General features: G+C 42.9%; 1 protein-coding gene across 1 annotated transcript in view; it reads left to right on the top strand.

Annotated features, from left to right (window-relative positions):
- RYR3 (ryanodine receptor 3) overlaps positions 1-27,785 on the top strand; it is a 534,646-nt gene that overhangs the window by 281,348 nt on the left and 225,513 nt on the right. Inside the window, exons 13-18 of the mRNA XM_053928437.1 lie at positions 8,569-8,737; positions 10,060-10,195; positions 12,305-12,400; positions 13,858-13,976; positions 21,146-21,279; positions 23,144-23,385. Coding sequence (XP_053784412.1) covers positions 8,569-8,737; positions 10,060-10,195; positions 12,305-12,400; positions 13,858-13,976; positions 21,146-21,279; positions 23,144-23,385 — 896 coding nt within the window. The remainder of the gene's footprint in view (positions 1-8,568; positions 8,738-10,059; positions 10,196-12,304; positions 12,401-13,857; positions 13,977-21,145; positions 21,280-23,143; positions 23,386-27,785) is intronic.

Genomic DNA, 27,785 nt, shown 5'->3' with positions numbered 1-27,785 from the left:
CCAGTGGTCTACTTTCTGTCTCAACTTAACACATTAAATTGATAAATTAAATCATATAATATTATAGTGTTTTGAATTGGGCCTTTTTACTCAGCATTACATTTTTAGGGTTCATCCCTGTTCTGTTATAGCTTATAATGGTGTTCTGTTTCTTTGTACTGCTGAAGAGTATTCTTCTTGTGTGTGTACCAGCTATAGCTGTAAATATAGACACACATATACACATAAATGTACATATGTTTATATATGTATGATTGTGTGTATATATACAGAAGATATATATGTTTATCTCTATGAGACAGAGACAGACACACTTCACATTCTGTTTTATTCATCAATTGAGGAACAGTTGGGTTGTTTATATTTTTTATGATTATCAGTAATGTTTTGATGGATATTAGTATAAAAGTCTTTGGATATGTATTTTCATTTCTCTTGGGTAAATTCTTAGAAGTGGAATTTCTGAGTCATATATAAATTTATGTTTAACTTTTTATTATTTTTGTGGTAAAACATACATAACAAAATTTACCATTTTAATCATTTTTAAGTGTACAATTTAGTGACATTAAGTGCATTCAGATTATTGTGCAACTGTCACCATTATCCATATCCATAACTTTTATATCATCTCTATACCAGTTAAACAATAACTCCCCGTTCTCCCCTCCATCCAGCCCCGGGTAGCCACCATTCTACTTTGTATTTCTTTAACTATTCTAAGTACCTCATTTAAGTGGAATCATACAACATTTGTCTGGCCTATTAACAAAAATGTATTTAAGGTTCATATAGTAGCATGTGTCTGAATTTCATTCAGTTTTAGGGTTGAATATTATTATATCATGTGTCAACACCATCAAAACAGTACCATTTTGTTTATCCATTCATCCATCAGTGGGCATTTGGGGATGTTTAGCTTTAAGAAACTGAGAATTTGTTTTCCAAAGTGAATACAGTGTTTTATATTCCATTCATTAATGTATGAAGTTCCATTTTCTCTGCATCTTTGCCTGAAGTTGTTATTGTCTGACTTTTTGATAGTAGCCATTCTAGTGAATATGAAGTGGTATGTCATTATGGTTTTAATGACCATTCCAAAATGGTCATTAGAGGCTTGGCTTTCCAAAATGACTAATGATTTCGAACATCTTTTGATGTGCTTATCAGCCATTCATATATCTTTTCTAGTAAAATGCAATCAAGTCTTTTGCCTATTTTTTAGTTGGATTGTTTGTCTTCTCATTGAGGTTTGAGAGTTGTTTGTATCTTCTGGTTGTGTTTATAGATTATGATTTGCAAATACTTTTGCTTAGTTTGTGGCTTTTTTAAAGTATATTTTATTGATTATGCTATTACAGTTTTCCCAGCTTTTCCCCCTTTATCCCCCCTCCACCTTGCACCCCCAACCCTCCAGCTTTCCCCCTACCTCAGTTCATGTCCATGGGTTGTACATATAAGTTCTTTGATTTCTCTGTGTGCTATACCATTTTTGACTTTCGCCTACCAATTATGCTTCTTCTTCCCTGTACCTTTCCCCCCCTATTCCTCCCTTCCCCCTCCCTACTGAAAACCCTCCATGTGATCTCCATTTCTCTGATTCTGTTCCTGTTCTAGTTGTTTGCTTAGTTTTTGTTTTCATTGTTTTTCTTTCTTTTATTTTTTTAGGCTCATTTGTCGATAGTTGTGAGTTTGTTGTCATTTTACCATTCATAGTTTTGATCTTCCTTTTCTTAGATAAGTCCCTTTAACATTTCATATAATAAGGGCTTGGTGATTATGAGCTCCTTTAATTTGACCTTATCTGGGAAGCACTTTATCTGCCCTTCCATTCTAAATGTTAGCTTTGCTGGATACAGTAATCTTGGATGTAGGTCCTTGCCCTTCATGACTTGGAATACTTCTTTCCAGCCCCTTCTTGCCTGTAAGGTCTCTTTTGAGTAATCACCTGACAGTCTTATGGACACTCCTTTGTAGGTAATACCTTTCCTCTTGCTGCTTTTAAGACTCTCTCTTTATCTTTAATCTTGGGTAACTTAATGATGATGTGCCTTGGTGTGTTCCTCTTTGGGTCCAACTTCTTTGGGACTCTGGACTTCCTGGATTTCCTGGAAGTCTATTTCCTTTGACAAATTGGGGAAGTTTTCCTTCATTATTTGTTCAAATAAGTTTTTCATTTCTTGCTGGTGTTCTTCTCCTTCTGGCACCCCTATGATTCAGATATTGGAACATTTCAAGTTGTCCCAGAGGTTCAAAATTCTCTCTTCACTTTTTAAAATTCTTGTTTCTTCATTCTGTTCCGTTTGGTTGTTTATTTCTTCCTTTTGTTCCAAATCATTGCTTTGAGTCCTGGTTTCCTTCCTGTCACTGTTGGCTCCCTGAATATTTTGCTTTATTTCATTTTGGGTATCTTTCATTTGTTTTTTTCATTTTTCAACCAAGCTCAATGAGTTCTGTGAGCATTTTGATTACCAGGGCTTTAAATTCTCCATCAAATAGGTTGGCTATCTCCTCATCGCTTAGCTCTCTTTCTGAAGTTTTGCTCTGTTTTTTCATTTTGGCCCTATTTCTTTGTTCTGGGCCTTAGGTATTCACCAGGGCAGGGCAACCCTCCTTGCTGCACTGCAGCGCTGCCTGTGGGGGAGGGGCCAGAGAGGGAATGGTGCAGCTTGTCTGCTCATCTCTAGCCCACTTTTCAATGAACTCTCTCATGTGAGACTGGGAGGTTCTCCTACCACGGCAACCACCGTAGTCCACAGCCCACTCTGAGTCTCAGTTTCCTCTTAAGTCAGCCCTGCCCACACAGCCCTCCACCTCCCCGAAGTCAGCCCAGCCCAAGTGGTCCACCACCTTGCTGTGGTTTCTCTCCGTCTGCTGCCTTACCTGTCTGGTTGTTCTGCTTGACTCTTTCTTTAATTATGTGGTCTTTGGAGTTCCATGCAGTTTGATTTTCTGGCACTTCTGGTTGTTTATTGATTTTAGATTGGTTGTTATCCTCCTTTTCGTTGTACAGAAAGCAAAGGGTTTCTACCTACACCTCCATCTTGGCCAGAACTCTAGTTTGTGGCTTTTCTTCTCATTTTTGTAATGGTGTTTTTATTAAGCATAAAAGTTTTGATCTTGATGAAGTCTATTTTAACTTTATTTTTGTTTACAGATCATGTTTTCAGTGTCTTATCTAAAAATTCTTTGCCTAACCCAAAGTCACCAAGATTTTCTCCTATGATTTTTTCTGAAAGTTTTATAATTTTAGCTCTTATATTTAGGTCTATGACCCATTTTGAATCAATTTTTGTGTATGGTGTGAGGTAAGAATTTAAATCCATCTTTTGAATGTGGCTCATGTGGATATCTGATTGTCCCTGCACAGTCTGCTCACAGTGTACCCTTTCCACATCAAATTGCCTATGCACCTTTGTCAAATGTCAAGAGACCATAAATGTAAACATTTATATCTGGGCCCTTGTTCTATATACCTGTTCCATCTGTATACCTATTCCAGTCCATCTATATACCTGTTCTTGTGCCAGATCAGCGCTGTCTTGACTCATGTACCTTCATAGTAGTAAATAGTAAAATCAGGTAGGTGAGTCCTCCAGTTTTTCACTTTTCAAAATTATTTTGGCTCTTCCTGGTCTTTTGCATTCCATCTAAACTTTAGAGTAAATTTGTCAATTTCTGCAGGAAACACTTGCTGGTGTTTTGATTGATGTTGTATTTAAATCTATAGATAAGTTTTGGGAGAATTTTTATCTTAATAATAATGAATCATCCAATCCATAAACATAGATTGTTTCTCCATTAATTTATTCTTTTTGAATTCCTTTCAGAAAGATATTATAATTCTCAGTGTGTAAGTCTTATACTTCCTTTGAAAACTTTATCACTAAGTATTTTTGATGCCAGTACAGATGGAATTGTTTTTTAAATCTCATTTCAGGTTGTTTATTGCTGGCTTACATAAATACTAGTATATAAAATTGAAGTTCTTGTATGTCAATCATGTATTCTGTGACTTAATGAAATTTTTTATTTGTTCTAATGTGAAGTTTTTTTTCTTTTTTTTGGCATGGATACTTTAGAATTTTCTACATATAGGATCATTCATAGGTGAATAGAGATTTTATTTTTTCCTTTCCAATATGAATATTTTCTCCTTCCTCCCTTTCTCCCTTCTTTCTTTCTTTCTTTTTAACTTTCTATGATTGTGCTGTCTAGAATATCCACTACCATGTGGAATTAAAGTGGAGAGAACAAACATCCTTGTCTTGTTCCTAATCTTAGCAGGAAGCACTCAGCCTTTGACCATTAGGTATGGGTTGCTCTGGGTTTGTGGAGATTCCCTTTATCAGGCTGAGAAGTTTCCCTCTATCCCTGGTTTGTTGAGAGGTTTTTTTTTATCTTGATTTAGTATTAGATTATGTTAAATTATTTTTGTCTATTGAGATGATCATGTGGTTTTATCCTTTACTAATTTAGTTTATTACATTAACTGATTGAGAATGGGGTATTGTATTGAGATGTCTTATTATTGAATTGTCTATTTCTCCCTTAATTCTGTCCATTTTTGCTTCACATATTTTGAGTTGGGTAGTTGGGTGCTTATGTCTATAATAGATATATTTTCCTGATAAATTGACTCTTATAGTCATAAAATGCCTCCCTTTTTCCTCTACAAACATTATTTCCTTAAAGTATGACTTTCAGAGCCACTCTAAATGTGCTATATGCAGTGTGGTTACTGTTTGGATGGCATATCTTCTCCGATCCTTTTTACTTTTGGCCTGTTTGCACCTTTGAATCTACAAAGAACGTCTTGTAGATACCATACGATGGATTTTTTCCATCACGATTTATCCCCCCGTACCCTTGTCCATCTCCACCCACTCCCTCCCCACCCCCACAATCACTACTGTTGTCTGTGTCCATGAGTTCTTTCTCTTTTTTTTTTCCTTTTTCACTAAATTCAAAATAGAAACAGACTCATAGATAGAAAGCAGACAGCTCTGGGGTGGGACTGAGTATGTTGGATTTTTAATGTAGTTTGACAATCCTTTCCTTTTATTGGTGTGTGCAATTTATTTATAGATAATGTAATTTTTCAAATGGTTGGATTTATGTCTGCCGTTTTTTATGTGATCTCTCTCTCATGTCCTTTTTGTTCCTCTGTTCCTTCTTTACTACTTTCTTTTGTATTAAATATTTTCTAGTGTAACATTTTAATTCCTTTGTTTAGTTTTTAACTACTTTTTAAAGTTATATTCTTAGTGGTTGCTCTAGGGAACTCACTATGTATTTCACTTGAAACAAATTAATATAAACTTGACAAGTAAAACAAAGCAACTTTGCTCCAATATTGTCGTATTCTCTCCCTGCTCCTTTGTGATAACATTGTCTTGTATATCACAACTTCATGTGTTATAGTTTTATAATTCAGCAATATAGTTTTATAATTTTTGCTATATATATATATTCTTATATTTAGCTACATAACTACCTTCACCAATGCTCTTTACTTCTTCATGTCGATTCCAGATCCTGTCTGGTATCATTTTCTTTCAGCCTGAAGGACTTCGCTTAGTATTTCTTCTAAGGCAAGCCTGCTCCCCATGTGGGTTGGATAACATGTTAAAGTTCAAGCAGTTTTAAGTGTGTCCAAGATTATACTTTCTGCTTTCACAAAGAAGGCTGATGTTCATCCAGAAGAGAATAGATAGCTAGGTCCCTCTCTGGTCCTTCCTGAGCATGTGGGTAGCTTTGCCCAGGGTCTGCCCTGGCCCATTACAATTTCTTTTCCCTAAAGCTGGTATAAGGCGAGTGAACAGCCTCAGGCTGAAACACCATAGACTGTTCTTACCAAGGTTCCTATTTTCTTAAATACATAGTTCTCAATTTGTTTTATGCCTTTGGTAAATTTCTGGAGTTCTACAGGGTTATTTTGGATGATTTTGTCCAACTTTATCATTATTTTGTGGGAATTCCACCCTCAATGGGGGAAATTCTTGATTCCCCAGCCACTGGCTATTTTTAGAAGAAAGGGTGACTAATGAAAAAGAAACAAATGTGGCAGGGGTAGGGGTTATACAAAAGCCATAGTACTTGAATTTTGCAAGAGCTGGCAGGTGAAAAAGAAAAACATAATTTGGAACTACATTCTCTCCCCTCCTTTCTCTTTTGAGAAACCAACAGTGCATGCTATGTACAAATGGAAACCAGAGGAAAGAGTGGCCACCTGGGAGAGCAAATTAGAGTTAAGTGAATAGGGAAGGAACAAGAAGGAATAACGAAGAAAAAAAAAGCTCAAGTTTGCTTGTGCTGTCTCATCATCCTCTGCACAGTCGCTGGGAGCTGTCCAACCAGACAGATGAGCAGTGCAAGAGATGGGGGCATCTCGGAAATCCTGCAGAAGAGGCGATAGCTGCCCAGCTGACCTCTGAGATTACACTCAGGAGGGAAACAATATATAAATGTGTGAGGGTTATAGTGTGGTAGATGTTCAGAATTGCCTGAGATCCTACTTGAATTTAATAAAAGAAATCCTTTGCAAGAGTGAGAATATAGTGAAGTAGTGACTATAGAGTTGAAAAAGCTGGGATGAGATAGGTGCCCATGTAGTTAGCTCTGCATTCAAATGTCATCTTGTCCCTGTCTCTCTGGGTCTCCTCCCCAGGGTTCTAGAGTAGAAGGTGAGCACAATTAGGCTATTCAGAGGTCATGTCTATTCTCACCACTGTCCCCAGTGCCAGGCATGCAGTATGTGTTGTATTTTGAAGGCATTGAGAGATCTGCCTCCATCCCATGAAGGACTACTGTACTGATGTTTTGTCAGGGAGCAAGATGAAGTGATCAGCAATGAAAACCACAGAACAAAAAAATTAGCCCTGAAGGACCTGTCTATACAGAGTGTGCCTGCCTATTTTCCAGATATAAAATTGTAGGTCAAGAGGCTAGGAGGCCCTCAAGCCTCATTAGTTAATGGCAGTGCATATGACCTGGGCTTTCCAGCCTCCTGTGTAGTTGCTCTTTAAAGCCAAAAAAAAAAAAAAAAAAACCCCAGCAAACATCTCCTTTTCATCTTTTCTTATCACTTAAAGAAACACTGCTTACTTAACTGCCATCAGTGTCTCTAATAAACTCAAAATGTTAGAGAAGGAAAGAGAGAGAAAAACTCTTTAACTGGACCCAAAATGTTAAGGGAAATGTACTTATCCCTTCACTGAATCTAGAGCTGGGAAATCACTTCTGACTGGGTTTTGTAGTCCCAAACCTTCACCTCGTGTCCTCATGGCAGTCCTCTTCCCCACTGTCTTTGTCCGATAATATCTCAGACAGTCACTAGAGAATACTTCCTGAGCACCCACCATGGGCCAGACTACACACGGCAAGAAATATCTCTACTGTTCTGCCTTTCTTGTGTGCACTTGGTACTTTTTACACAAATTAAAATTATTGTCACCATATAACCTGGGTATTCTCAAGGCTTGTTCAGCCTTTGCTTTAGACCTAGAGATCTAGGTCTAAAGACCTTTAGACCTTTTCTTCTCATGTGTCCAGATTAACAAGTAACCAGATACACTGTAAACATAAAGGGAACTCATTAGAAATTGACTCAAGGAAAAAAACTTGACATTTTCTACATTCAATCAATTCCCAGTCCCTCAGGGCCAACGATGCAGTTCCCTGTGTGCTGGGTCCATTTCCCCCTATCTCTTCTTACCCTTTATTCTCAGAAAGGCACACCAGTGTAACCCTCAAGGGGATGAGAAAATGAGGGCTCATTTCACCATTTGTGGAGGTTTGTGATCTCTCAGTGTTGAGAAGATGAATGACAAGACTTTTTGAAAATAATGACAGACAGAGTCAGAGAGACAGAGACACATTCAAGATAAGGAGGAACACAACAGAGGATGAGAGGGAAGTTGTTGGGGGGGCACCAAGGAGGAGCCATTGAGGCAGAGAGGAAGGATATGATGGAGAGATGGGGGGATGCTGAGAAAGAAACAAGGGTGGAGATACAGAGGGAGGGCCCACAGAGGAAGTTGAAGGAGGACAGACACAGAGATTGGAGACATCAACAAATGGCAGAGGGGAGCAGGTGTGTGCATCCACACCTGTAGAAACCTTAGAGAAAAACATAAGCAGAGATATTAAAAAAGACTCATGGAGAGACACAGAGGGAAGACGGAGATGTATATGGAGCCGGAGACCAGTGATGGACACCCTCCCAGCCTTACATTTAGCCTGTCCCAAAAAGATCACATAATGGTGTAAAAGAACTATGGGTTAATAAGTGTATTGTTTTAGATGTTTTTATTCAAAACAGAAAAAGTGTGGCAGACAACCAGGGCCCATTTCACTTTATTTATGAAGTGGCTTTAAAATTGAAGCAGAACATTGTCTTCTGTTGCTCTGCTAGTTGGCAAATGTCAGTTTGGGCAGCGACTACCTTAGGAGGTGGTGCACTGTGCCCAGTGCCAGGGGCAGAGGGGAACTAGGACCTAGTGGTTGCTTGTCAGGGTCCCTACTGGAGGCCCAGTGCCTGAGCCGTGTCCATCTCGGGTTTTTTAGTGGAAACAATCGCACAGCTGCCCCCGTCACCCTGCCGATAGAAGAGGTCCTGCAGACCTTACAGGACTTGATTGCCTACTTCCAGCCCCCAGAGGAGGAGATGCAGCATGAAGACAAGCAGAACAAGCTCCGCTCACTCAAAAACAGACAGAATCTTTTCAAGGAAGAGGTAAGTCCAAAGAATTAAAAATTGAGGTTCTCCTAGTGTCCACAACTAAAATACCCCTGTGACCCGAGATTAGCTTTGTCTCCATGCATGCACATGTTTATGAGAGAGACATAGAGCAGACAAAAGAGGAAGCTGGGAAGAAAAGGACTCACTGGAATCTGACCTTCCCTGTCAGCCGCCCCAGCTTACACAACAGTGTACATGGTCGCAATGTACATTGGCACATGCAAACCACATGATATTTAAAGTGTCAAGTGTCACATGTATATCCAAAATCCATTTTCAAAAACTCACAGCTATTAGGCCATGGCATTGGCTGTGACTCCTAAATTTTGGAAGAGGTCAGAATTACTTAGGAAACCTATTTGAAAAATACAAATGCCCAGGTTCCACATCAGAAATGGCTGAGGAGCTGGTCTGAGAGATACATGAAGCTGGGCCTTAGGGAGAACCTGAGCATCTGAGTCACTAGGGATGGGGCCTGGATACGAGGGAATCTCTAACTTGGAGCTCAAGGGGCCCTAGTTTGGCTCTGTCCTTGGCTGTATATGTCCTGAGACAAGTCACATGCCTTCTCTGAAACTGGACATGGTGATTTGGCACTAACAGGCCATGGTCATACTCCTGTGGTGTCCTGCAGCGCCTCGTTCCTGGGGACAGAGCCTGTCCCTTGGCCATTTCCAAACTTAGCGACATGGAATATAGACCCATCCCTGCTCAGGCAGGCTGATGATCTAAGCAGACTGGCTCTGGGGACATTATGCGTTGTGGGCTCCTGGAACTACATCTCCTTGAGCACAGCTCAGCACAGATGTTTTAACTGGGTGGCATAGTATTGTAATTTAGATGGAACAGTAGTTAAAAATACTCTTTTGGTGTTATTGTCTTTAGATTCCACTTTGTGTAGCTGAGTGGAATTTCTTGAACGTATTTGAGATTTAAGAGAAAAACAGACAGCATACCCAGGGCTGCTTCTGGGTGAGTCAGAGTCATTTTACACCAGGCACCAGGTGGGCATTTGTGAGGCTCATTCACGTTCCTCCTTCCCCAATGTGCCCTTGGTTTGAGCTAAACATGTGGGGCACACCTGTCAGGAGACTGCTGACTCACTCCCAAACTGGAGGCTCTTTAGGTCTGTGAGGCGTAAAAATGCATATTTTGTTTTTAGGAGGGGAGAAACAAAACCCAAGCTGGCACCATACGGCCTACTTGCCGATCACTATTATTAGCTTTACAAGTTGCTTGGCATGGGAGGGAAAGAACAAAAGGGGTTCACTCTCTTAACCAGGCAGTTTTGCTCTTTCACCCTCTTGCCTTCACAGGGAATGTTGGCCCTTGTGTTAAATTGCATTGACCGCTTAAACATCTACAACAGTGTCGCACACTTTGCAGGGATTGCAAGGGAAGAGAGTGGCATGGCCTGGAAAGAAATTCTGAACCTGCTGTACAAATTGCTGGGTAAGTACACTCACAGTCCTCTCCCTGGGAAGGTTCCCAAGGGTGGTCTCTATGGGATTTCCACACGACAAGCCAAGGTGGTCATCTAGCATCAGTTCTCGGAAGCCTGTTGTTCACCATTTGATTCTAACCCAGACAATCACTCTGTTTGTTAACTAGTAGCTTATTGTACTTTCCAAACTTAGAGCAAGAAGTCAGCAGCCTGTAGAAGCAGATAGTGACCACTTGGCCAAAACTGCCTGTGAACCCTTGGCAGTCACTTAATGCTTTCTGAACTTCAATTCCTCATCTTTAGTGTGAAGGAACGAGAATAGGACTTGTCCATGGTGCCTCCAGTTCTAAACTTCTGACTCCTGCACTGTACAGGTGGTTACTCTCTTAAACTCTGTATCCTTTCTCTGTTGACTTATTGGTCAGCCATGATTCCTGCTTCTTTGGCCTCTTCCTTATTTCATTTTGTTGGGAAAAAGGGTGGTGTTTCAGCACCCAGCCTTTCTTCTCACAACTCTGAAAGTGTGGTCACATTCTGGTGCCTGCTGTATCCCGTGCCGCCACATGGCCCAGGCTGCCAGGCCATGGGAGGGAGACAGCAGTAAACATATTGGCCTGCAAGGAGGTGGCCACCAGTATTTGCTCAGTCATGGTGACAAGGCAGCATTTCAGGGCTTTGCTCTGAAGCGTATGACCCATTACAGGAAGTCCACAGGAAGCTGAGAGCAAGCCAAAGGGGAGCCCACAGAAGTCAGGCTAGACCCATTCGCAATGTCAAAGATCAGGCTGACTGGACTGCCGCGGTGCTGTGTGACCTTATAAAGTAACTTCCAACTCTGATATTCTGTAATGATACAACTCAAACTCAGTAATAATTACTACAAAAGTAATAGCTAACAATTATTGAGCTCTGGGAGCCAAACAGTGGAATATCTCTTCCTGATCCTCAGAAGAACACTTTGAGGTGTAGGTACTAGAATTATCCCCATTTTATTGATGAAGAAATTGGTGCTCAGAAATGCTCAAGGTCACACATTGCAAGTAGTGGAACTAGGGCTTGAGCCCAGGCAGACTGACTCCCTGAGCTTCGGCTGACCTGAAAAGCAGGTCAGGAGCTCAGAAAAAACTCTGCCCTCCACTAACTGCAGAGGCACAAAGCAGAGGTCCTGAGGCAGACCTTTCCTTATCCAAACACCTTGTAAGCATCAGTCTTTGGAAATCACCAGCATCAAAAACGAGCTACTTGAGCACATTTCATTTACAGGGACTTGTTCCAGAGCTACATCTGCAGTGGGCTTATGGAGGGAAGGTTACTTCTTATCTGGATGTGTTGAAAATCTAATGACAGCATATTCCCTCCCTCCCTTAGCAATACCACCTACCATTGTTTCTCAAACGTGAGCAGGCATCAGAAGCAGCTGGAAGGCTGGTTAAAATGCAGGTTCTGGGCCCCATCCCCAGAGCTTCTGATCCAGTAGATCTGGGATAAAGCCAGAGAATTTACATTTCTAACAAGTTCTCAGGTGACATTGACATTCTGGTCCAAGAGACCACACTTTGGGAACCACTGTCTTACACTGATGTGCTCTAGGTATTTTAGAGTTTCATGTTTAGTTATTACTTACCTACTAGCTTAACCAACTCATCCAGCTGTGTTCATTTGGGAACCTTCTTTTAGCACTGAAAAATAGCAAATCTCTAGCTAGGTTTAAGAAAACACTGTGAGGAAGTGAGTTTTTTAGCCAATAACTAAACTGATACTTTTTTTTTTTGGCTTATCACCATCTGAAGTAATTTTATTAATTTGTGTGTTGATGGTCTCTTTCTCCTGCTTCATGAATGCAGGAACTCTGCTGTCTCGTTCCCACTGCTTTATTCCCAGCAACTAGAAAGGTGACTGGTACATAGCAGATTCTCTGGAAGTACTTGAGTGAATGCTAGATTTATACTCTTCCAGATATAGAAATAGGATTGAATCAAAGGGATAGGGAGGGGAAGATTTTTATTCATTTCTTTTAGTTGCTAAGTAGCTGAAGTATATTTAAGAACTTCCCAAGTTCTTATGCCCATCATTGCATCCTTTAACCTGTACATGATCAGATATTTCTTTGTTCACAGCTGCCCTCATCCGTGGAAACAGAAACAATTGTGCTCAATTCTCCAATAACCTTGATTGGCTAATCAGCAAATTGGACAGACTAGAATCTTCCTCAGGTAAGAATTGACAGGAAACCAGTGGAGAAGGTGGTGTTTTTATTTTTTCCTTTCTGTAAAAAGGAATACAATGTTGAATCTTTGAACAACTCTTTGTTCCCCTGGACTGCAAACAAACAATTATTTCAATGACAGCAAAAAGCTAAATCTTCCTGGCACCCCTATAACTTTATTTAACAATTCCAACCCAATTTTAATAGTCTCCCTGTTTGTTTCACTTTTCGTTCTGTGCCTTCATCTTCATCCCCTGGATCCTCTAATGGCCCCCTACCCAGGGTCCCAATCTCCTTCTGACTGCTGCCTGGACTCTCTCTCTCTGCTTTTCTAAATTCTTTCTGGACATGGTCCTCCTAACAGTCTGGGTTAAAAGCAGGACTGAAAAATGACTGTGAAATAAGAGGAAATGATGATCCTCCCACCCTCTGAGTCACCCTTGACATCATGTCCAGAGCCCTTCATGACTCACAGAGAATTTGAGCCAAGAGAATAGTCATTGTTGGTAAGTGACCAAGTGACTATGCCATGGAGCTTAGCCGTTGGCTTCCTCGAGATGAGTGGACATGACAGGCGTGGGCCATCTCTGGGAAGCTGACAGATTTTGGTACTGTTTTCATTGTCTAGAGCCTGGACAAGACAGGCCAAAGGAAGTCTTCCCCAGGACCGTGCACCTAAACATGTCTTCCTAGGCCTCTCTTTTCTTCAGTATCTCCTCCCGTGGGCCAGACCGCATTTCAGGGTAATTTATGAAAACCATGGGGAAAAACAGAATGAAAATGAATTTTTTAATTAAAACCAGTGAAGATGCTGACTAACTTCTTCCCTTGCATTTTCATCAGGATGTTGCGAGGCTATTGGGGCACTGGTTAGTTGTTCTTAAGCCTTCACTTAATACAGAAAACCGTCCAGTGTGCCAAGAAAAGGGGGCAAAACCAAAGAGCATTTTTTAGTGAGCTTACAATTTGTTTGATACTAAAATAAAATAAAAAGGACATTTAAAATAAAAATAATTTCTGGGGTGATTCCAAATAAACTTATTTGAGGAACACTTCAAATATTGTCTAAATTACCTGAAAGAACTTTAAAATTTATACTAGCCTGGGAATTTATTTTTCTCTTTTAAAGTTAAGTATTGCTTGGTTTGATCAAATTAATAATTCCACCTTACAGCTGCTTTTCTACGTTTTGACATAGAAGTATTATGTCTTTGCCCAGGAAAAGGGAAATGTAGTTAGTGCTGCAAAAAACTCACCTCTAATTACAGATTGGTTGGCCCTCAGAGGTTCCCAAAGTCTACAAGAGAGGACTACATCTTTCTTCTGGCTGGAAATATGTAATAGATTCAGTGAATTGATGATATGCTGTCCCCGCAGGATGGTTTTTTCATTCTCAGGTTTCAAAGTTATGGCCAGTTTGGAAGGTTAATAAATGTCCAAATGACTTTTGTGGCACTCACATAGGCATATTGGAAGTTTTGCACTGCATCCTGACGGAAAGCCCAGAAGCCTTAAACCTGATAGCAGAGGGCCACATCAAGTCCATCATCTCCCTGTTGGATAAGCATGGGCGGAACCACAAGGTGGGTTGGTGATTGACTTTCCCTGGCTTTTCTTCCCTACCACTTAATAACCATTGCATGTTATTGAGCCTGTGTTGCCTGCTGTCCTTCTTGGCTTTGATTTACATTTTTCTAAAAATCCCTTGGTAAACAGGTTTTGAAAGACCCTTCCTTGCCTGAGAGATCTACAGGCCAGACAGTCAGTCGCACTGGCCCTTGGATGGTCTCCCTTCATTTCCGCCAACTTCCCAAGTAGCCCTGCTCACCATCATTAGCCCTCAACACAAGCAGACTGTGGGAGGCACTTGGCTGAAGTCCATACACAGCCAGCTGCAGGCTAGCTCCCACCCATGGGGCTGGGAGCTTAGCAGTGTAACAGCTAATGCCGGCTGTGTGAAGAAGATTTACAAAAATCAGATAAAAGCAACATAGAAAGTATTGTTATTAAATGAAATTAGCCTTACCATGAATCAAGCCAAGGGAAGTAAATGAGTCTGCAGGAGCCAGCAAGAGGACTGAAGCCGTGGGTCTCTCTCCCTTTGATATACAACAGCTGTGTCACTTTGGGCCTTGGTTATTTCATCTGTAAAATGGAGACACTTTCACTTACTGAGGTGGAATGCTGTATCCATTTTTTTGAGGTCTCTTTTAAGTTCTAGCATCTATTTTAATGGAATTACATTTCCAAAGACACAATGATCTTTGGGGAAAGTCTATTAAAATATGTTTTACCCTGACCCTTCAACATCTGCCCCTTATACATGAGATTGCTGCACTGCCTGATTAGACAGGTACTCCAAGGCTGAGGGAGTATATTCCAAAAGCAGATGGCAGAACGGGACATGAGGGACAGCAGCTGGGATCCTGCAGAGTGGAGAGAACTCAGCTTGATCACTGGCCTCTTCTGCTTGCCATCATTTGGGGGCACTGCATATATGAAATACATCTTAGGGGGTCCAGGAGAATGAGGCTCTGCAGCATTGCTCAGATGATATGTATCACCCTCAGGAAATAAAAAAGAAAAAAGCCATGGTCCTTAGCATCTGTGAAATTGCTTGGCAAAGAGTAGAAAAAATATGTGGGATCTTTAATTGCTTTCCCAAGTGTGGTAAGTCAAAAGCAGGCATGAGGCTCCAACTTCAGTCCAGCTTCTCAATGTTTCAACATGTTTCTTCCTCCTGCAGAGTGTAATGAGAATAATTGATAAGTACCCAAGTAACACATGGCCTGAGCCATGAGCTGCACGCAGATGTCAAGAGGAGCTCTTTGACGGGAAAGCTGCTGCCATGTCAGTTGACACGTCATTGTCCCCAGGGCTGCTTTATGATAGCACCACATAATGCACTTAATAAAAACCAGTGTGTTAGGGCATCTCTTAGCCAAAAGCCACAAGGCATTTAATGGATGTCCCTTGGCAGCAAGTTGATGACTATTCTGCCCACTCCATAGTTGAGAAAACTGAGGCCTAATAAGCTGAAGTAGTTTGCTAGAAATCAAGAGCTTGTCTTATATGTTACCCAAGTACTGTAGCAGAGTAGTCTTTAATCTTCTAGAGCCAAGGCACTGTTTGAGAAATTTTGGCAATGTCATCAAAGTCCAGACAATGTGGTCATGGCACTTAGAGAGTCTCCTCAGGAAGTCCCCTTTTTGTCTTTTGATAGATTTTGGGGTGATGGCTCACTTGCCATGAATTTAGTTCCACTCTGTGAGAGTAATCCATTGGATAACTTATATTTTCAAAGGGAAGCCTGGTATCAAGTCATCAGGAGGGCTATTTGTGGTAGCTTTGTAAAGAATGTGCAGAGTGCAGGCTAGACAGCTATTGAAACACTTTATCTTTGCTTGAAAAATGCCCAAGAAATGTTTTCCTAACCAGGCAGTTCTGTTTTCTGCAGTCCTAGGTGTCTCAGCCCCTTCACTTAATTCTCCATGAAGACAGTGACAGAATAGATACAGAAATTTAGAGCCACAGCGCCCCTCCCAGCTCCTCCAACAACGGGGGCAGTAATAATGAGGATGGTGGTAGCTAACATTTATTTTGCCTTTGACAAATGCCAGGTGCTGTTCTCAGTGTTCACATGCATTTTCTTTAGTCCTCATTGTGATGCTGTGAAGTGGTATTGTTAATACTTTCACTTGACACAGGCAGTAACAAGGCTGGAACGTGGGCTTTGAGATGTTAAGCAATTTCCCAGAGGCCACAGGAATAATGAATGACAGACCAGGGCCAGAATTTAGGTCTCCCAACTCCAGGTTTAATGTTCCTTCCAGGTTTCTCAAGCTGAAGTCTGTGAACATGTTCTTCATGGCCCACATGTTCCGTGAGAATGTTTCATTTGTGCTCTTGTTTTTATAGTTATGTAAATACAAAACTCTGTCGTGAAGAATTCACAATTAGAAGGCATTTTCATATGATAAGTTCGGGTTTCTCAGACTGACATTTAAGGGTCCATGAAGATGGTCTTCAGAGTCGTGACATTTTTCTTTTAAAAAAGGTTTGTCGAGAGAGAGAACCAAGATGGCGGCGTAGGTAGACACACTGCGCCTCCTCTCACAACCAGAACTGACAGAGAATCGAACAGCAAGGGGGACCAACACCAAGGAAATAGAAAATAAACATTCATCCAGACTGGTAGGAGGTGCGGAGACGGGCACCGGGGTGGAGAGGACCCGCGTGGCTGTGGCGGGACTGAGACTGGCGGAGTGTGGGACAAATGGCGCAGGCAGTCCGAGCACTAGCAGACCCTGTGGCCCCACATTTGCACAGATAAACTCAGAGGGCCAGACTCAGAGTGGCGGAGAACGGGGCAGGCAGAGCAGCGGGTAGCACCCCGAGGCACCACATTCGCCCACAGATAAACCGGACGAACGGCGGGGAGCGAAGCATACTGCGCAACCCAGGGCTCCAGCTCGGGGAAATAAAGCCTCAAATCTCTGATTGAAAATGCCCCTGGGGGGTGGGGCGGCAGCAGGAGAGACTCCCAGCCTCACAGGAGAGGTTGTTGGAGAGACCCACAGGGGCCTAGAGTGTGCACAGGCCCACTTACTCGGGAACCAGCACCAGAGTGGCCCAGTTTGATTGTGGGTATCGGAGTGAAAGATTGAAATCCGGAGGAGAGTGAGGCGGGCGCCATTGCTCCCACTCGGCCCCTCCCCCACGTACAGCGTCACAGCGCTGCGACCAGCATTACCCTGCCCCAGTGAACACCTAAGGCTCCGCCCCTTAAAGTAACAGACTTGCCAAGACAAACAAACAAAAAATGTCCCAAATGACAGAACACTTCAAAGCTCCAGAAAAAATACAACTAAGCGAGGAAGAGATAGCCAACCTATCGGATGCACAGTTCAAAGCACTGGTTATCAATATGCTCACAGACTTGGTTGAATCTATTCGAAAAACAGATGAAAAAATGAAGCCTATGCTAAGAGAAACAAAGGAAAATGTACAGGGAACCAATAGTGATGAGAAGGAAACTGGGACTCAAATGAATGGTGTGGACCAGAAGGAAGAAACAAACATACAACCAGAAAAGAATGAAGAAAAAAGAACTTGGAAAAATGAGGAGAGGCTTAGGAACCTCCAGGACGCCTTGAAATGTTCCAACATCCAAATTATAGGGGTGCCACAAGGAGAAGAGGAAGAACAAAAAATTGAAAACTTATTTGAACAAATAATGAAGGAGAACTTCCCTAATGTGGCAAAGGAAATAAACTTCCAGGAAGTCCAGGAAGCTCAGAGAGTCCCAAAGAAGCTGGACCCAAGGAGGAACACGCCAAGGCACATCATAATTACATTACCCAAGATTAAACGCAAGGACCTACATCCAAGATTACTGCATCCAGCAAAGCTATCACTTAGAATGGAAGGGAAGATAAAGTGCTTCTCAGATAAGGTCAAGTTAAAGAAGCTCACCATCACCAAGACCTTATTAAATGAAATGTTAAAGGGAGTTACCTAAGAAAAAGAAGATCAAAAATAGGAACAGTAAAAATGACAGCAAACTCACAGTTATTAACGGCCACACATAAAACAAAAACGAGAGCAAACTAGGCAAACAACTAGAACATGAGGGTTGTCATTAAGGGAGTGGGAGGAGGAGAGGGGGGGAAAGGTATAGAGAATAAGTAACATAGATGATAGGTGGAAAATAGACAGGGGGAGGGTAAAAATAGGGTAGGAAATGTAGAAGCCAAAGAACTTATAAGTATGACCTATGGACATGAACTATAGGGGGGGAATGTGGGAGGGAGGGGGGTGGGCAGGATCGAGTGGAGTAGGGGGGGGAATGGGACAACTGTAATAGCATAATCAATAAATATATTAAAAAAAATTAAAATAAATAAATAAATAATAATACAAGAATAAAAAAAAAAAAAGGTTTGTCTGTCTCATTGGTTTGAGACACCCCTTTTGATACCATGCCCCCGGCAATCACATGCTTAGAATGGAGAGTAGCTGCACTGGTGATGAGTAGACCTCCCCTTTCTCTCTAAGAGTTTGCAGTAGCCACCTCCGTCCCTCCCATGGAAAGCACTGCCACTCATCTAAAGCATGATCAAGTTTGTGATAAACAAGTAAGAGGGAAAGAACACAGTCTTTGGAGTGAAAGAGAAAGGAGTGGGGTACACTGCCCACTCCCCATTTTCTGAATGCTCTCTGCCCCTTAATCCCTCCTCCTTTTTCATGACCCATGAAAATTCTATCCACACTTCAAAACTTAGCTCAAATGCCACTTCTTCTATGAAGCTCTTTCTTATTCTAGTTGGATATGGCCTCTCCTTGATCCTTATGCAACTCGCACTCTGTTCCCTGGTGGTTCCATTCTGCCTTTTATTGTGGCTTTGTTTATACACATATTTCTCTCACAGATGCCAAGTTCCTTCACAGCAGGGATCATCTTTGTAATCCCCACAGTGCCCAGCTCATATGTTATACATGACAGGCATTTCATACATGTCTGTTACAAGTGTAAGAAATGAGTAAAAGGAATGACAGAGTAAAGCCAGAATCCCCCCCCATCTCTCCTGGAATGATGGAAGCTTACATACATATACAGAACTCGTGTCAGTCTGAGGTCAGTCTGGGGCAGGGAGGGCTCCATTCTGTGTGGTCATTCAGAGACACAGGTTCCTTCCATCTAGCAGCTTCCCATCCACTAGAACAGGGCTTCACAAACTGTAATGTGCTTACAGATCTCCTAGCATTGCTATTAAAATGAAGGCTCTGATCTGGTCAGTCCAGGGTCATCTGTATTTCTGGCCAGCTCCTAGGTGGATCACACTTGGAAAAAGAGGCCCTTGGGTTTTATAATTTTTCCTTGTATATCTACAGCCAGCTAGAAAAAAGAGAGTGCACAGAGGACTGTGCCGGTTTTTAGGGCCAGGACATCACTGTCAGTGAGATTCCCACTTTTCATTGGCCAGAACTCAGTCACATGACCTCACATAACTGCAAGAAAGGCTGGGGAATGTAGCCTCTTCTGTGCCCAGGACAAGAAGGAAAATGGAGCCTGGTGATTCACTCAGCACTAACTGCCACAATAAGCTACACACCCCAGAGGTCGCTGAGATGTTATTTCTTCATCAGAAAGTACAGATGACCTATAGGCACAATGCCCACGTGTCCCCCATCACTTTCAAGAGAACCCATTTAAACTTTTCTGGAAAAGGAAGTGTTTCCCCACTGCCCATTATATCCAAAGATATGCCTTCTGAAACACAGCATACGCGGTGTTACAATTCATTATAGCACTGCTATTTGTGGATGAGACATTGTTAGGCTGTGTACTTTTCACACAGCCCTTTTGCTCTTTGCTGTTCTGTTGTACCCAGATCAAGCTCTGCTTTCCCTAGGCTGTGAGAGGCAAAACAGATGAAAATGTGTGATAGGCCAGATGATAAGTATTTAATTTCATGGCCATCTATGACTCTTAAAATGAGAAATTATCCTCTGGAACTCTGGATTTCCAGTTCCACCGCCCATACGTTTCATGGAGTGGTGATTGTGCAAGTCCACAAAACCACCTTTGGGATCCTTTTCTGCTTGTCCCATAAATGAGCTTTGTGTTTGTCGGGAACAAAGTTGACATTTGAGGAATTAGGTAGAAAATTGGTCTGTGAGAATTATGGCTACAAATGCCACCAGCAACCTGAAGCCATCAACCCATGAAGCACTGAGTCTTCAGTGGCCACTTTGAAAGACTGAAATGCGGCCACCCGCCTCCTTGTCAGCACAGCTGCCACACTCCTGGCTGTTATTCATCACTGCTGCTTGCATGTCCCTCCCTGTAGAAGAGAGGAAGGAGCAGTGCCTGGCCCAGCACAGTGTGAACACAGCAGGAACACAGAGTTTGGAATGAAGGAAGATGATGCACAAGGAGTGAGGGTGGGCAAGAGCAGCACATGGCGGAGGAGGCCAGGGACCGTGCCCACTTCCAGGGAAGCCAGCAAACAAAAGGAACAGAGGCTGATGGCTGGTCTCATAGATTCCTGGGCCACCTGTGCTCTTGCAAGTTCAGCATCACTCTAGAGGGGAGAAGGAGAGCAGGTGAAATGTTTTTGAATATGAATTTCTAGGAATATAAGGGTATCTTAATGAGATTTAATAATATCACAGTGAGAGACCCATGAACCACAACCTGCCCTGACCCACCTCTGCCTGACCCTCATGAGTTCCCAAGCCTGCTCTGTGCAAGGGACCTTAGCCAAATGGGAATCTGAGTGCCTACTGACGGTGGTGCAGAGGGGAGCATGGGCTTCACTCTGTGGCCAATGAAGGGCTTTGCAGCTCATGCCCCTACTCATACCCAATGAGTGGTGCCTGGATTTTGTGCCCTGGATGCCTCACCTCACCCTAGTCTTGGCTCTGGCTGGGGTATAACATAGGAAGTCTGTCTTCAGAGCCCAGACTCTTACCCACATTAACAGAACAGTAGCCACAAATGTGCACCTTGTAGGAAAGTAGGAAAGTGCTCAAGACCAGGGCAGAGGGGCTGGAAAGAAGCCCATCCTCATTTCCCAAGAGGCAGAAGGCTCTGGGGCATTACTCACTTATGCCTGGTGGTAAAGGAGAGGCTTCCTTGACTCTGAACAGGTCATCGTCCCACCCATCACCCAGCCCCCACACTGCAGAAGCCTGCTTCCTTCCTGTATCCCAGCTGTCATGTCCTGTTGGGTGTGTCTCACTGCAGGTTCTGGATGTGCTGTGCTCCCTCTGTCTCTGCAATGGGGTCGCAGTGAGAACCAACCAGAACCTCATCTGTGACAACCTGCTGCCCCGGAGAAACCTGCTCCTGCAGACACGGCTGATTAATGACGTGACAAGGTAAGGCCACTGTTGTTCCTCCAAAAGGGGCATCTTGTCTCTAGACAGGGAAGGAAGAGGGCTGATCTGAATCCACAGCCACCCACCCATCATTTCTGTGATAATTCTGGCACATAAGATGAGAGTAGGCAAATGTGTACTTTTTCAGGGCCTGGTACTACAACTGCTTTGGCAGAGTGGCTCAGCCCCTTCTCCTGAAGAGCCCAGGGACAGTGTATATGTGCCACCCAAGAGCTGAAGAGTTCAGCCAGAAGTGGTCTACCATGTTTTACTTTAAACATCAACACAGATCTATCTTATACCATCTTCATAGCTTTATTTTTAGTCTGATACACCAACTTTTTTTCTAAAAATCTCTTATAGATTAGATGTCCCATGTTGATACCATGAATTATTGTACCCTCTGGCACATGGTCACTTCCCCAGGACTATCTGTGAAGGTCAAGGTGGAAAGCACAGGCCCAAGCAGAACCCTAAGCAGCTGGTCCATACATGTGCCCACATGAGTGTCATATGAACTCACTGGGCCTGGACTAGGCAGACCTAAGGTTCTTCAGTAACTTTCCACCAGGGCCCACTTCCTAATCTACATACAATGGTGAGGGGTGAACCTCACCTCTGAAGTAGGGAGCAGCCAGCACACCTGAGCCATCCATACAAACGTTTCTCCTTCTTGGTACCAGGCTGGTTTCCCCTGCCCACACAAAATGGAACATTGCCCCTGCGCAGGTCAGCGGACACCTCAGAAAAACTCCAGGTGTTTTGTCCCAAGCTCTTAGCCGTGTTGCTGGATACATTATAACCTCCAGCCCTTAACAAGGTTGCTGAAGAGTGACTTCCTCCAATGCTTTCCTGTCATCTAGGCTGAATTTTTTGTCAGATTTATTGAAGTATAATTGACCGACAATATGGTAAGATGGTTAAAGCGTACAAAGTGATGATTCAATGTACATAAATATACAAACACGTTGTGAAAGGCTTCTTCCCAAAGTGTTAACATGTCCATCACTTTTTTTTCTTTCTTTTTTTTTTTTTTGGTGACAACATTTAACTTGTACTCTCTTAGCAAATTTCAATTATGCAATACGATGTCATCAACTGTAGTCACCATGTTACACATTACATCCTCAGATCTTATTCATCTTATAACTAAAAGTTTGTCTCCTTTTACCCCCTCTTCCTATTCCCCCTGCTCCCTGCCCCCCACAGCCCAGACCCTGGTAACCACTTTTCTATTCTCTGTCTCTAGGAGTTCAACTTTTTTTTTAAGTTCACATGTAACTGATACTATGCAGTATTTGTCTTTTCTGTCTGAATCTTTTCTAATGTGACCTCTTAATGCTTTAAAAGGCCATTGTTATTGGGGTGGAGGGATGGGGAGAAAATGCAGACAACTGTAATTGAATAACGATTTTAAAAAGCCATTGTTATTAATAATGCTTGGGTGACAATGCTGCTGTTATGAAAATAGGGATGACTAAACCAATTTACTGGAAGATGGAACAAGTCGTTTATTTCACTTACAATAAGAAACAAAGGTTTGTAATTGTGCAGCTGTACATGATGTCTTCAGCATCTTTACCCGTGGCTGACACTCAGTAAATGTTGGTTACCTTGGATGGAACATTTAAAGAGAGCGAGGTCCTCTGTATTTTGTAATGGAATTAATGTTGTTCTGATACCCTCCTAAGAACTTGATCAAGTGTTGAAGGCTCCAAGCTTTTTGTCCTTTAGAACAATATGAAAACCACGGAACTGCTCTTGCCCTTGATTTACTTGGGCCAGTGCCTCCTCTGGTCTGGTTCAGTTTGCTTTCCTCAGTTTTTAAGTCAGTAAATGCCACCTGTCCCATGTTTAATTTCAGTATTCGACCAAACATCTTCCTGGGAGTCACCGAGGGCTCAGCACAGTACAAAAGGTGGTACTTCGAGCTCATTGTCGACCAGGTGGACCCCTTCCTAACAGCAGAGCCCACACACCTGCGGGTGGGCTGGGCCTCTTCCTCAGGCTATGCTCCATACCCTGGAGGTGGAGAAGGATGGGGAGGCAACGGTGTTGGGGATGACCTGTATTCCTATGGCTTTGATGGACTTCACCTTTGGTCAGGTGAGTACCTTGCCAAAGCTTTGGCCCCTTATCTCTTTCTGGGAATGATTCGGGCTTGAATTGTTCTAGCTGAAACAGTCCCTTCCTATATAAATGGTACAGACTTGACTGTAAACTAATTAGATGGTTAGGTGGGAAGAGCATCAGATCTGACATGAGACTATCCTGCTTTTACACCATGACTCTGGAACTTCCAGCTGCATGACCTATACAGATCACTTCACTTTCCCAAGTCAGCATCTGTATCTGTACGGTCCTGCACACAGAAGATTTCAGGATTATATGGGCAACCAGGGAAGGAGAAAGAGGCTCCGGGAGCTGCATACCTTTTGTACATTTTCTCTCTCACTTTATCCTTACAATGACCCCTTCAGGAAGTCAACATTGACCCCATGCTAGAGATGCGGGAAGTGAGGCAGCAAACTATTTAAGTAATTTATTCACAGTCACACAGGGAAGTACCCAGATCCGACTCTAAGTCTGTCATCTCGTCAGTGCAGCATGTTGCTTCCTGATGCACTTTCTAAAGTGTCTGGCTCTGTACCTGACACGTAGTAGATGCTGATCTGTTAAAAAGGATCCAATGCTTCCTTTTTTAATTTATTGATTTTTTTCTAGAGAGAGAGAGGGAGGGAGGAAGGAGAGAGAGAGAGGAAGAAAGAGAGATATTGATTTGTTCTTCCACTTATTTATGCATTCATCGGATGATTCCTGTACGTGCCTTAGCCAGAGAACAAACCCACAACCGCAGTGTAGCAGGACAACACTCCAACCAACTGAGCTACCTGGCCAGGAAAAAGCTTCCTTTTTTGAAGATGAACTTTGTTTTCCCTAAGCATAAACACAGCCTGTGCCTGTGCAGGAATGGGTCGGCTTCTGCTGGGGTGAAATGCAAGAACACTCATGCCTTCATCCCAGAACAGGAGCTCCACCTCTGCTGTCTATTGTCTACAGCATGTCCTATCTGTATCTTTTGCAAAACTGCAACCACGTCCCTCATAGAAACCCCTTACATAAGCACTGTGCTGTGTGCCTCTTATATAAGGACCCATGGCACACATTCTACCCTAAATCCAGCAGGAGGGAAAAGTTTGTCTCTAAACACAAACCCGCCTATTTTCTTTTGTACCTGGGAACCCATCACACTTCCTTCTTCCCTTGGCTTTCAGGCTGGAACCATTAGCTCAGGTCCTGATGAAATGATTCTTGCCACTGGTCTTTATTTTCAATTATCCATTATGGTTTGTGCCTGTGTGTGCTTTTTTAAATTCATTTTAAACATTTTTAAACTTTTAGGAGTGGTGTAAACTTATGTATATACATATTTGTCTTGGGTTATTGGTGGAAAGAAAGAGGAAGCCTTTTCTCTGTCCATGTTTTATGTGTCCGAGGGACAGTGTGATACAGACAAAAGTAGATGCAAAATAGTAGGATGATGAGTTAGAGTGAGTGAAAGTCTCCTCTCAGCCTCCCAGCTTAACCTTCCCCAGTTCCCTCTTCATGGGGGGCAGGGTGGAGCTTCCCGCCTTGGCTCTCCAAGCCCCTGCACGGAGCCACCATGTGTGTGGCTATACAGGAGTAGCATTTAGCTTAGGTTATCATCAGAGGCCATAAGGTGCTCGGAGAGTTGTCTCTGGGGAAGTGATTTGAGAAGAGAGTCACTGTGCTCACGCACACCCACAGCTCCTGAGATTGGTAGAATTGAATCTGTAAAGGAGTAGAGAGGATGGGCTTGACAAATTTATTATCCCACTGCTTGTGGGTGGCTGCTCATCTGCCACCATCTCATGATACAGTTCAAGAGTATTTCCTGGATCCCAGTCTACACCTGAAGAGAGTTCTGCACGGGTATCGGTTAAGGAAACATGAAACCCACCTACACCCTTGGATGAAGAAAATTGGACCCTCGTTTCAAAGGGAAAATAACCATTCTCAAAGAAAAACATTGTTCGGACTTTTCCAGACTTTGCAGCCCTGCATGGGATGCTACTATCCCCTTTGTAAAGTTGGCAGAATGAACACGTCAGTCAGTTGGGAGGCAGAGAACCCACTCCCTGTGTGTCCAGAGAGGGCTGCTGGCTGTGCACTGAGGACCTGAACATCTGCCTACATGGGCGTCATTCCAGGAGTGGATGGTGCCCCGATCCCTCTTGTCCTGCTTCCTCTGAAGACCAGGAAGGCGAATGTGCTCACCCGATTATCACTAGCAGTGCTTCTTATGACTGGAGATGGGGAGGAGGCTTGGGACTCCACTTTTCAGAAGCTGACCATGGCTGTCTGATCACTACCCACACTGAGTAATAGAGGTACATTTAGGGGACTTCACCCCTCAGTCTCCAGCGCCTGAGGAGAAGTGGGAAAACCTGTGCCCATAAGCTTTATAATTTTCATGCTCACCGAAATGCAAAGCTGCCTTGGGGCTGGGCATTGCTCTGAATTCTCCAACCAACACAGGGAACATGTATCTCACAGAAGGCACTGGAGGTAAATACATTGGCATGTGCACCCCGATGACGTAAGATTTCCATTAATGACTCCCACCAGGACAGCAGTGAGTTTCAGACTGTCTGATGGAAGGATAATTGTCTGATGAAGAAACAAAATGGAAATGACACTGCAACTTCTCTGCTATAGGAAGGAATGGAGGGTGGCTAGGGAGAAATACTGGAAACCGGTTATGACAATTTTCCTCCTTTCCCTTGAGGTACAAATGCCCAGGCTCATTAACTTTAAACTCATATGTGTGCATAAGTTAAGCCGCTGTCTTGGACTGATCATTTATTAGTGTGCAGTAGAGGTGCTGCAGTTGTTGGAAAGAAGTGCGGCGCCTCCAATGCTTTGTCATCAGAAAGGGTCAAGAAGAAACAGCGTGGCTTTGGACTTATGCCTGATTTGAATCCCAGTGCCTCCACTGACGAGGCTTTTTTTTTTTTTTTGACATTGGGCAAATTACTTAACCTCTTAGATACTTGATTCCTTCAGATAAAATGAACATGTGCTATATGGCTCTTACAGAATTTAAGTGTGATAAGAGACATGAAGTTCTTGACACACACTAGATTCCCATAAATAGGATTTTTCCGTTTGCTCAGTGTCTGTAAAGTCTACTTTACTTAGAAAGACCGAGTCCAGAGTTCTGGATACTTTAGTCAAGACCAGAAGAATAGCCCCATTCTAAGGTGGTAAAGAACCCAAGTCCCATGCTGAATGGGAAAGGGAGTTTCAAAGTGACATCCTGGGAGTATCAATGAGCTTTTCCTCTCTGTAGTGGGAGGGCAGACTTAATAGGTCTATTTCACCCCAGAAGCCTGTGGATTCACTTTCAAGCATGTGCTGTACAAATATCTGTCCTTGCAACCCTGCCCACCCCTCTCTACGGAATGCTGAGTCAGCTCAGCTGCTGTGGTTTTCCTTTGGGAGGAGGGGCTCTTCTCTGGTCATGGCATCGCCCTCCCTCTCGTGGCATGGCCTTCATGCGGCCTTTCCAACCTGCATTTGGAGGTGAATTGGGCTCAGAGCAGCCCAGAGTATGTTACTGGCTAGGGAGTAGTTTCACCTGCCCTTTCCTTTTAACAACTTTTTCCCTTGCAAAATTAGAAGATGCAGAGGAATTTACCTTCCCAAGAGATAAGTGATAACAGAAAGTGAATGAATGGAGTAAACTTGTGCCTCCTGATTTAGTATGATTTCTGACTCATCAAGATAATTTGTCTCTACAGTCAAATTCATATAAGAGGGTCTTCACCTATCTCCCCACAGAGATGAATCCCAGGGCACTTGTTTGTGTATCAAAACACACCCCACTGCGACTCAGACCTTCCCAACCCCACTGCTCTGTGGAGAGGAGCCGAGGTCTGTAGAACACCAGCACTTTTGCATATTTGGATCCTCTCTCTTTCCAAGTGCCTAGTGTTTGTGTTTATGTTATAATCTGTGCCTGGGGCAATAGAACTGCTGAGCATCAGTGTTTCCAGTTGCCTGCATTACTCATCAGAATAGACTAGGCCCCACAGTAATATATCCTCGGGTTAATTTGAAGGTGTGCAGCTGATGGTAAAGTGGATTTTTCTCTTTTCTTAACGTGCTAAGTTAGGAATAGCCTTTCTGACCTTCCTGGGACTTTTAGGTAGGCCTGAGCCAATCAGTCAGGGGTTTCTTCAGACCAACAGAGACCAGGGGACCTCCTGACCTGTCTCAGTGGGTGCTCTCCGGGGTTACTCAGAGTTCCTAATATCTGGAAAAGCAGTTGAGGCAACTTAGAAACACTGTCTGCAACAACTTTGTTTTTTCTTGCTATAGCATTTTCTGCCTGTTGTTCTACAAGGCGTTAAGTACATTATCCATACTTGAAAGTGAATGTTTCTGAGAACTTTCATTCAATAGAGAGACTTAACGATTGC

The sequence above is a fragment of the Desmodus rotundus genome, chromosome 7, assembly GCF_022682495.2.
Source record: "Desmodus rotundus isolate HL8 chromosome 7, HLdesRot8A.1, whole genome shotgun sequence".
Taxonomy (NCBI): domain Eukaryota; kingdom Metazoa; phylum Chordata; class Mammalia; order Chiroptera; family Phyllostomidae; genus Desmodus; species Desmodus rotundus.
Note: the sequence above shows the minus strand (reverse complement) of the source record. Positions and strands in the feature narration are given on the sequence as shown.